The following is a 10,505-nucleotide window of genomic DNA, read 5'->3' as shown; positions in this document are numbered from 1 at the left end:
CTTTCCTTCATAAGGTGAATATGTGATATGACTTATCATAACATGCCTATACCACAGTGTACTCTGTGAGCACTCAGCTTCTCCCGCGCAGTTCTCTCTTAAAAATTCTGTGAAACCTTTGTCTCTATAACATGCTATGATGTTATTTGGCTTTCATTCAGCATTGTTTACATCTTAAATCCTCTTCTCTTCTTTCCTAAGTTGCCTGAGACCATTAAAGAGGTGCGTTATTCTGTTGCACTATATTGTTACCATGATGTTAAATAAAAGATTCCATTTATTAACTAATTTTTTTTAAAGTCTTATTCCATGAAAATGACTTTCATTGCAAAATTGATCTGCAAAAGAGAAGTTTTGTTTTTATAACTGGCAGAAGAATTCAGGAGTGTCACAGCAGATGTGGAGTGATCACACTTGACATTAGCTCCTGACAAGCTGGGTAGAGGAGGGTGTCGGGGGGCTGCTGGAGTAGAGCATTTCTTTTTTTTGTTTTAATTTAAAAAAATTTTTAATTTTATTTAGTTATTTATGGCTTTTGTTGGGTCTTCGTTTCTGTGCAAGGGCTTTCTCTAGTTGTGGCGAGCGGGGGCCCCTCTTCATCGCGGTGCGCGGGCCTCCCACCATCGCGGCCTCTCTTGTTGCAGAGCACAGGCTCCAGACGCGCAGGCTCAGTAATTGCGGCTCACGGGCCTAGCCGCTCCGCGGCATGTGGGATCTTCCCAGACCAGGGCTTGAACCCATGTCCCCTGCATTGGCAGGCAGATTCTCAACCACTGCGCCACCAGGGAAGCCCCTAGAGCATTTCTTTTTTTTTTTTTTTTTTTTTTTAAATAAGTTTCTTTTGCTGTTTTTATTTATTTATTTATTTATTTATTTATGGCTGTGTTGGGTCTTCGTTTCTGTGTGAGGGCTTTCTCTAGTTGCGGGCAAGTGGGGGCCACTCTTCATCGCGGTGCGCGGGCCTCTCACTATCGTGGCCTCTCCCGTTGCGGAGCACAGGCTCCAGACGCGCAGGCTCAGCAATTGCGGCTCACGGGCTTAGTCGCTCCGCGGCATGTGGGATCTTCCCAGACCAGGGCTCGAACCCGTGTCCCCTGCATTGGCAGGCAGATTCTCAACCACTGCGCCACCAGGGAAGCCCGAGCATTTCTTATATCAATGAATGGGACCACCGTCCATCCAGTTCTGCAACCAGAAACCAAGCTGTTACCCATGACACCTCTCTTTCTCACCCCACAGTATCTAATCCATCAACGTTTGTCCATTTGACCTCTTAAATTTCTCGAGTCCACCCACTTCTCTCCATCTTTTCCACCACAGTTCTAGTCCAAGCCACCATCCTGGATGACGATAGTCACTCCTATCTTGACTCTTCTCTTCCATTCTAGCTGTCTCTAATTCTTTCTTCAGTCTGCCGGCCTCAGGGAAGTTTTCAAAATGTAAATATGATTTCTCAACCCTTAACCCATTCACCTTTTAAAACCTTGCAATGGTCGGTTTTTGCTCTTACTCTAAAGACCTATAACATGGTCTACCTTTGGAGACCTTCCCTTCCTTCTCCCACTGCCCGGCCTTTGTTGTTCCCTCTGCTTGGAGAGCTCTCTCCTCTGCTCACTTCCACCATCTTCACCTCGCTAACTCCTACTATTCTTCAGATGTAACACAAACCTTTCTTTTCTGGTACATACCACAGTTATAGTTTAAATTTGGATTAATGTTTATCCAGGACTCTAAGCCCCATGAGGGCAGGAAACTTGTCTGTTTTAACTCCATTGTATCTCTATCAAATATTGAATAAATGAGTATATTGAGTACCTTACACAACATAAATATATTTAACAATTCTGCATTGCAACATAGATTCTCTAGCCCCTTGCCTGAAGGTTGGAGAATATCAGCCTCCGCCCCAAAACACTTCACAACATAAATACACTTCAAGGAGGGGATGCTTTGCAATTAATACCATGTAAATAAGTTAAGTCTTTGGCCCAGGCTATCCTTGGACAGGCCGAGGTAGTACCATGGTGTATTGAGATGTTGAACCAGGGTTGTATAGTGCTCATTCATTTTTTAAAAACCTATTTTTGAAGTATTCAGGGAGATTTTTGAAGATTTTTATTTTATATGAAGGTATCAGATATGCAGCTTTTGGGTACTACAATGTTTGAAGCATGGTTGGAAGTACCAGTATGCCTTGGAAAGGTGGCTTGAGGTGTGCTGAAAAAGGTTTTTCTTATCGCACCAGGTGGCCAGAGGTGCTTAAGGAAGTCTCAGTAGATATATATCTATATATCTATACCTATATCTACATTCATGTATCTATATCTATATAAATCCTCAAGATTTTTCTGTTAAATTGAACATATCCCCACTGAGAGGAGAAATGGTTTGTTCCTATGATACTAAAACTTTTTTATTATGAAATACTTAAAGGCTACCCAAAAGTACAGCAAATGATTTTAGAAGCACCTGTGTACCCACTGCCAAGCTTTGTTAAATTTTAACATTTATAAGTCATTTTTACAAATTGATGTATAGTTGATTTACAATGTTGTGTTAGTTTCTGGTGTACAGGAAAGTGATTCAGCTATATATATATTATATATATATATGCATATAATATATATAATATATATATTTGTTCTTTTTCAGATTCTTTTCCATTATAGGTTATTACAAGATATTGAATATAGTTGCCTGTGCTATATAGTAGGTCCTTGTTGTTTATCTATTTTATATATTGTAGTGTGTATGTTTGTTTTTTTTTTAATTTATTTATTTTTGGCTGCGTTGGGTCTTCGTTGCTGCACGCGGGCTTTCTCTAGTTGCGGCGAGTGGGGGCTACTCTTTGTTATGGTGCGCAGGCTTCTCATTGCAGTGGCTTCTCTTGTTGCGGAGCACGGGCTCTAGGCATGTGGGCTCAGTAGTTGTGGATCGTGGGCTCTAGAGCTCAGGCTCAGTAGTTGTGGCACACGGGCTTGCTCCGCGGCATGTGGGATCTTCCCAGACCAGGGCTCGAACCCGTGTCCCCTGCATTGGCAGGTGGATTCTTAACCACTGTGCCACCAGGGAAGCCCCTGTAGTGTGTATCTGTTAATCCCAAACTCCTAATTTATCCCTCCCCCCGCCTTTCCCCTAACCATAAGTTTGTTTTCTATATCTGTGAGGCTGTTTCTGTTTAGTAAATAAGTTCATTTGTACCATTTTTTAAGATTCCACATATCAGTGATATCATATGATATTTGTCTTTCTCTTACTTACTTCACTTAGAATGATAATTTCTAGGTCCATTCAAGTCATTTCTTTTTTTAAAAATTTATTTATCTTTGGCTGCATTGGGTCTTCGTTGCTGCGCGCGGGCTTTCTCTAGCTGCAGTGAGTGGGGGCCACTCTTCGTTGGGGTGCGTGGGCTTCTCACTGCAGTTACTTCTCTTGTTGCGAAGCATGGGCTCTAGGCGCGCGGGCTTCACTAGTTGTGGCATGCGGGCTCAGTAGTTGTGGCTCACGGACTCTAGAGTGCATGCTCAGCAGTTGTGGCACACGGGCTTAGTTGCTCTGCTGCACATGGGATCTTCCTGGACCAGGCCTCGAACCCGTGTCCCCTGCATTGGTGGGCGGATTCTTAACCACTGCACACCAGGGAAGCCCAAAGTCATTTCTTAAAGAAATAAAATATTACAGAAACAGATGAAGCCCTTTGTGTATCCTTTTCTGATCTTATTCTCCTCCTTCCAAACCAGAAGTAATTACACCTCAAATTTGTTGTTGATCGTGCCCAAGCCTGGCTTTACATTTTTAAACACACATGTGGGGCTTCCCTGGTAGTGCAGTGGATAAGAATCTGCCTGCCAATGCAGGGGACACGGGTTCGAGCCCTGGTCCGGGAAGATCCCACATGCCGGGGAGCAACTAAGCCCGTGCGCCACGACTACTGAGCCTGCACTCTAGAGCCCGCGTGCCGCAACTACTGAAGCCCATGTGCCACAACTACTGAAGCCCGCGCGCCTAGAGCCCACGTTCCGCAGCAAGAGAAGCCACCGCAGTGAGAAGCCTGCGCAACACAACGAAGAGTAGCCCCTGCTCGCCGCACCTAGAGAAAACCTGCGCGCAGCAAGGAAGACCCGATGCAGCCAAAAATAAATAAAATAAAATATATAAATTTATTTTTAAAAAAACCAACCCCGCTGGCCTTCCAAGCTAAATTCTCTGGGGCCTCCTCCTCCCGTCGCCAGACCCCCAGGCTGAGAAGCCTGACGTGGGGCTCAGAACTTTCACTCCAGTGGGAGAACTTCTGTGGTATAATTGTTTTCCAGTTTGTGAGTCACCCACCTGACGGGTATGAGATTTGATTTTATTGCGATTTCGCCCCTCCTACCACCTTGTTGTGGCTTCTTCTTTGCCTTTGGATGTAGAATATCTTTTTTGGTAGGTTCCAGCTTTTTGTCTATGGCTGTTCAGCAGTTGGTTGTGATTCTGGTGTTTACGTAAGAAAGGGTGAGCCCACGTCCTTCTACTTCACCATCTTGAGCTAATCTCCCTGGGTGTCTTTTCATCTTTGAGTGGCTGCTTGAGTTTTCTTTTTTGTGAACTGTCTGGTCACGTCATTTGCCAATTTTCCTATTATTTACCATTTCTTATTGAGTTGTAGAAATTATTTGTATATTCTGTATTAAAAACTTCATCAGTTATAATTTGTGGTTTATTTTTGTACTCTATGGCATCTTATATAGAAGTTTAAATTTTAATATAGTACAAATTTATCAAACTTTCCTATATTAATTTGTTCCTGTATCTTGTTTAAGAAGTTCTTTTCTACTCCTAAGTTCACATAGATATTTCACATTTTCTTCTAAATGTTTGAAAGTTTTCCCTTTCACAGGCCTTCAATCTACGTGAAATTGATTTTTCTGTGTGGTACGAAGTAGTAATCCCTGAGTTTTAAAAAATATGGATAACCAATGGTTCCAGTGCTATTCATAGAATCTTCTTTCTTCCTCTACTGATTTCTAATGTTTTCTCTGTTACAGAAAAATGGATTGGTATATTAATCCATCCTTGTGTAAGAACACTGTATTAATTACTTCAGCTTTATGGTACATTGGTGTGCTTTTTTTTTTTTTTTTGGCTGTGCCGTGGGGCTTGTGGAATCTCAGTTCTCAGTTCCCTGACCAGGTATTGAACCTGCGCTCTTGGCTGTGAAAGCGCAGAGACCTAACTACTGGACCGCCAGGGAATTCCCTCCATTGGTGTTTCATACTAGCTAGTTGTATAAAGGTAGAAGTCACTTTCCTTACTTTTTTTTTTTTTTTAAATCTTTGAAATGGATAATCATAATACCTATACATAGGGTTGATATGGAGACTTTAAAAAATAAGCGTGTAAAGCACCAGATACAGAACAGGTAGGCACTCAACACAGTAGCTATTATGTTATGACCATGTTGAAGATACAGATGAAACACCAAGAGAGATAAAGTGATCAGTCTCTTTGGAAACCTCAGTTTCATTTACAAAAAGAAAGGGATGAATTGGCATGCCATTTCTAAGGCTCTTGCCACTCTAAAAACTGTGATCCTGGCCTTTATTTGCTAGAAACCAGGCAGCATAACACTATGTGATGGGCAGTGGGATTAAAAGGAGGAAGGTGATAGCGCAGAGTCGTGAGCAAGCAGTAGTAAAACGTGAAGGGCCACTCATAAGATTTGGGGCTGGCTGGTCGCGAGGACATAGAGGCTACGATGACCTTCACAGTGCTTTCCGGTGCATAAACGGCCAAGCACCGCCGTGACCGCCCTGCCTACAAACACTGACTGTGCTGCCCGCCCACAGAGGGCTACTGTCAACCCTCCCGGCCACCCACTGGAACACAGGGCCTCAGAGAAGATTCCAGACAGGATCGCAGAAACTCTGGGAAGAATGGTGCAGAGCCTGGAGCGCGGTGGAAGGGAGGAGCGACTTGCACCTCCTCCAGGGCTTCTACGGTGCTTCTGGGAAATATAGTTCTTTGCCGCGAATCGAGCCTCGGGCTCCTGGAAGGGGGACTACAATTCCCTTCAGTCTTGGGAATTCTTTGTGCAGCACGCCTGCGCAGTCTGGCGGCCAATGCCGCTATAAAGGCTTGTTTTGCTCCGGGGCCGATGCTCGGGAGCGTGGTCGAGTGGCCGACGCGGTCGTCCTGGAGCTAGGGCACTGGTAGGTAGCGGCGATCGCCGTACCCCTTCCTTCTCCCTCGGGTTGTTGCGGGGACTATCTCCCGTGTGTTTCGTCCGGAGGTGGGGGACTGCGATCGAGGATGCGAGCAGGTCAGGGGAAGCCGGAGACCTGAGAAACGGGGCCAGGCTTCCTTCTAGTCTCCCGCCGCCGCCTCCTCCTCGGGACTTGACCCCTGAGGGTTGGTGGTGAGGTGGTGAGGTCCTGGCGTCGGAAGGCAGGTAGGGTGGGATGAGTGGTTGGGGTTGCCGGCCACATTCCCGGCTAACGCCACCAGGGGGTGCTGCGCCCGCGGCCCGTGGGTGTGGGTAGCTATCGCCTCTGCGGGCCCGAACTGGCCGCGGGAACGCCCTAGGGCCCCGGCATCCCAGGCGAAGCTGGCCTGAGAGAAGCCCCCATCCTCAAGGTTGTAGGGAGGCGGCTTGGGGCACCCCCGCTCAATCCCCACAGAGGAGACTGAGCTGCCAGCGACCTCAGAAGCCAACCTCTCGTTTTGGCGAATGAGTAGATGGAGGTTCGTGACAGAAGCACGCACAGCAAACACTTGGCAGAGTCCGGAATGGAATCTAGATCTCTTGACTGTCATTAGTGCCCTTTCCCCTTCCGCCACACAGAGCTGCATGGTGCTTTGTATTTATCACATAGGGGTCGTTTGGTTTCTGCACGGACGTGGGGAGGCAGGAGGCAGATGGGCACAGGAAAGACTGGCAAAGTTTCATAAGGTTTTGAAGGAGAAGATGAATAGGTCATTCTGGGGTCTCCAGCGTGAGTAAGTGAAAGGTGCAGAAGGCTGGGGCACAAGTGGATGTCAGGGGGTTGGTAAATACATATCCTTGTAGCCTCAGGTCTTTTTGTGTAGCTGCAGGGCTTAGAACCAGATTCCTGAGGTGTTGGAAACCTAAGGAATGTTGTACTGAAGGCAATTTGGAAACACCAGTCTGGCTACTTACAGTCCTTGTAATCCTGTGCAGCCCCCTCCCCCCATGCAGTTTCGACTGCATCATCGTGCAGGAGAACGTCTACACTTTTATGACTGGAAAGAGAGTTTTGGTTAAAAAAAAAAAAAAAAGGCAGCTGACCAAGTGGCCTCTGCGCTGAGCACCTCTTTGGGTTCTCCCACTTTGAATATTCTGCTAGTGCCATCGTTCAGCTCTGACTCAAAAATAAATAAAAATACCTTCCCTTTTCCCTCTCTTAATAGTTGGAGCAAGTTAGCATTTTTAAAAAGACTTTTAAACAACTTTAAGGGAGAACAGAAAGAAGAAAAGAGAGAAATACAAAAAGTATCCCGAAGAAGTCTAGCTAGTGATCTTTCCTTAACTGTTTTCTTCAGATTTGGGCCTTGTTCCCCAGACCCATTGGACTTCCTAGCTCTTGGCTGGCCTCCATGTGGGCTGCCCTGTCTTATATCCCTGATCCACAGAAGCTGGAATCCTCCTTCTGTTCAAGGCCAGGAGATAGTAGCTTTGTCCCTGCACAAGGCTTGCCTACTTTCAGAGCTGTGCCTCTTTCCCCAGGAAATTAAAGAAGCAGGAGTGTTAGAGGGAATGGGAAATTGCTCCCCACACCCTTCCAACATAGAATAACTTGGAATAAAGTGATTGAAAGAAACTGAGGTTACATGAATTCTTAGACAATTGAGATGATCTTTGTGTTCTTCCTGACATGGCATTTGGTATTGTGAGTGAGTTACAATACTTTGGCCTCTTCCCTTTCAAACTGCCTCCCCTCCACTTGCCTTTCTTCAAAGTAGGACTAATCTTTTCTGCTTTCCAGATAATCAGCTAGGCTGGGGAACCTTTGGAGGGGAAGGTTGGACTTCAGTGATCCCTGTAAGAAGGATTATTCTGATCTGCAGCTGCATCCTGACATTGGGGACACTGGCAGATGCCAGGTCTGTTTATAGTTTAGGCTTGCTGAGGTCTCAGTGACGTGATTGCTGTGTTCTTGGTTGTAAGCCGGTGCTCTTTATGGTGCAGTTTGTCATTGGACAAGGTGACTTTTTTCTTTGGAGCTAAGTAACTTAGCAGTATCAACTCAGGGTACTTGAGCCAGACCCCTGAAAGGCAAGAAGTAAAGCTTTCTTTGTGCTGGAAACACGTCTCTGTGGAGGAGATTTAGTCCTTTTTATTTAGAGGATTTGTAAGTGTTCTCCTTTTTTTCTGATACCTTAAAAAATGAATTGTAGCTATCAGAATTATGTCCATACTGTTGTACTTTTAAGTCTCAGTGATAGCTAGGAATTTATGGAATTCAAAAGGCAACACAGCTACACTTCTTTACTTTCTAGTGAGGCTGGTATGAAAATTGTTTTCCCAACTTGTATCTGGGAAGCTTTGAACCATCTTAGAGTGGGGGAAATGTTTTAGAGACGTATGCTTGTGTTTTGTTTTTTCAGAAGTAACCAGAGTTGATACCAGATATTGATTAGAGATAACCAGGCTAGCAGGGTTTAGAACAGAGTTTCAGGTAGATACGAGGTAAGACTTAGTAGGACAGGGTAGGGAATTTGTTTTTGTTATTGTTTTTTTAATAACAGCTTTGTTGAGATATTTTTGTATCATGAAATTCACCCCTTAAAGTATACCACTTGGTGTTTGGTTAGTATATTAACAGAATTGTGCAATCATCACTACTATCTAATTTTAGAACACTTTCAGTAACCCAAGGGGAATTTGTTTTTAAAGGTAAGGTGTAGTATTATTTTGTGTTTTAGCTATGTAACTTCACAGAGCTTTAAAGGCATCAGTTAACCCATTACCTAATTATAAAAATACAGAGATGGGATATATCATTGGTAGAATAAGTGTTTTATAAGTTTTCATTTAGTAAAATTTATCCGTTTTAAAATTGTGGAATTTGTAATGCTTGGAACAAACTTAAATTGTTTCCAGAAAGCCTTTTTTTTTTTTTTTTTTTTTTTTAAGACCTATCTAAATGCTCTGTACATCGTGATTGAACATAGTTGAAGGTGAAGAAGGCGGGTGTCTCTATCACTGTGTTTATTTTTTATTATTATTTTTTTTCATTCATTCATTCATTCATTCATTCATTCATTTATTTATTTATGGCTGTGTTGGGTCTTCGTTTCTGTGCGAGGGCTTTCTCTAGTTGCGGCGAGCGGGGGCCACTCTTCATCGCGGTGCGCGGGCCTCTCACTATCGCGGCCTCTCTTGTTGCGGAGCACAGGCTCCAGACGCGCAGGCTCAGTAATTGTGGCTCACGGGCCCAGTTGCTCTGCGGCATGTGGGATCTTCCCAGACCAGGGCTCGAACCCGTGTCCCTTGCATTGGCAGGCAGATTCTCAACCACTGCGCCACCAGGGAAGCCCTGTTTATTTTTTTTTTAATCTTTTTTTTTTCCCCCCTTAGAGGTGAGAGGAGAGAATTCTTCTTGATTCTATCACACTGAATTTTTTTCTTGAAAAAATAAAATGGTAATTGAAAGATTTTTGAAAATTTATTTTTATAGATATAATGACAGAAAACTTTAATGCTTTGGTCCTTTTCCCCCCCTACTTTAAAGCACTTTCGCTTATGACGAAGCACAGTTTAGGAAATATCTGTCCTTGATGAATTTTTAATTTCAGAAATTCTCAAGTGGAACCAAGAGTCTGTGAGCCCTGGCACCTCCACTCAGAGAAGATGAAGGACATTGACATAAGAAAGGAGTATATCATCCCCAGCCCTGGTTATAGAAACGTGCGGGAGAGAAGCAGCAATTCAGGGCAGCACCGAGACCGCGAGGAGTCCAAGTACAAGACTCAACCGGTCAGTACTGCCTTTTGCCTGAGTCCCTCTTCGTACCTGCTTGCGGTGCTAGGCCACACCTTCTCTGTTCACAAGATGCCTGATTTAAAATAAGTTTCCTTTTCTTTATTGGCTTTAGGTCACTGTTAAGAACTTATGGTTGTTTATGAAAGAGGAGAGGTTGGCTCTCAGCTTCTCACCTATTTTTCCCCTTGGGTTCTCCTCTAAAAAGGCTTTGCTTGAGAGAAGACAGTTTACGCCGGGTGGGGCAGGGGAAGGCCTGGGCAGGGAGCAGAGGGAATATGAACCGTTAAACTTCATTCATGTCCTTAAAATTGTTTCCTCCCTCTGCCTCTGTTGTCTGCCTTTAAAAGGTGACTCCTTTGGAGATTTTCGTTCAGATTTCAGCGTGTACTTGGAACAATTCTAGATCGTTGGAGGATAATCAGTAAAATTTTCAAGTAAACCCATGAGTGTAAAGGAGCCTTTAGTTAATAACCTGATTTCCTCCAAGGGAAATAATGAATATACATTTTAAACTGGAAGA

At 44.2% G+C, this 10,505-nt stretch overlaps 2 protein-coding genes across 12 annotated transcripts in view; both read left to right on the top strand.

The window, feature by feature from the left end:
• The window catches only part of LOC309659824 (cytochrome P450 2J6-like), a 167,945-nt gene that overhangs the window by 42,001 nt on the left and 115,439 nt on the right, over nt 1–10,505 (top strand). The window lies entirely within an intron of this gene.
• The window catches only part of ABCC5 (ATP binding cassette subfamily C member 5), a 191,097-nt gene that overhangs the window by 96,279 nt on the left and 84,313 nt on the right, over nt 1–10,505 (top strand). For 3 of the 11 annotated variants that reach the window (XM_082459935.1, XM_082459934.1, XM_082459933.1), the window contains exons 1-2: nt 6,957–6,978; nt 9,799–9,979. In XM_082459935.1, the coding sequence (XP_082316061.1) occupies nt 9,854–9,979 (126 nt within the window). In that variant the 5' untranslated portion in view covers nt 6,957–6,978; nt 9,799–9,853. Of the gene's footprint in view, nt 1–6,057; nt 6,192–6,904; nt 6,979–7,985; nt 8,104–8,176; nt 8,352–8,666; nt 8,690–9,798; nt 9,980–10,505 lie in introns of those variants that run through there. The other 8 variants (XM_082459937.1, XM_082459936.1, XM_082459939.1 and 5 more) reach the window with 7 other exon arrangements.

This window comes from Balaenoptera physalus, assembly GCF_965194825.1.
Source record: "Balaenoptera physalus genome assembly, chromosome: 4".
NCBI lineage: Eukaryota > Metazoa > Chordata > Mammalia > Artiodactyla > Balaenopteridae > Balaenoptera > Balaenoptera physalus.
Note: the sequence above shows the minus strand (reverse complement) of the source record. Positions and strands in the feature narration are given on the sequence as shown.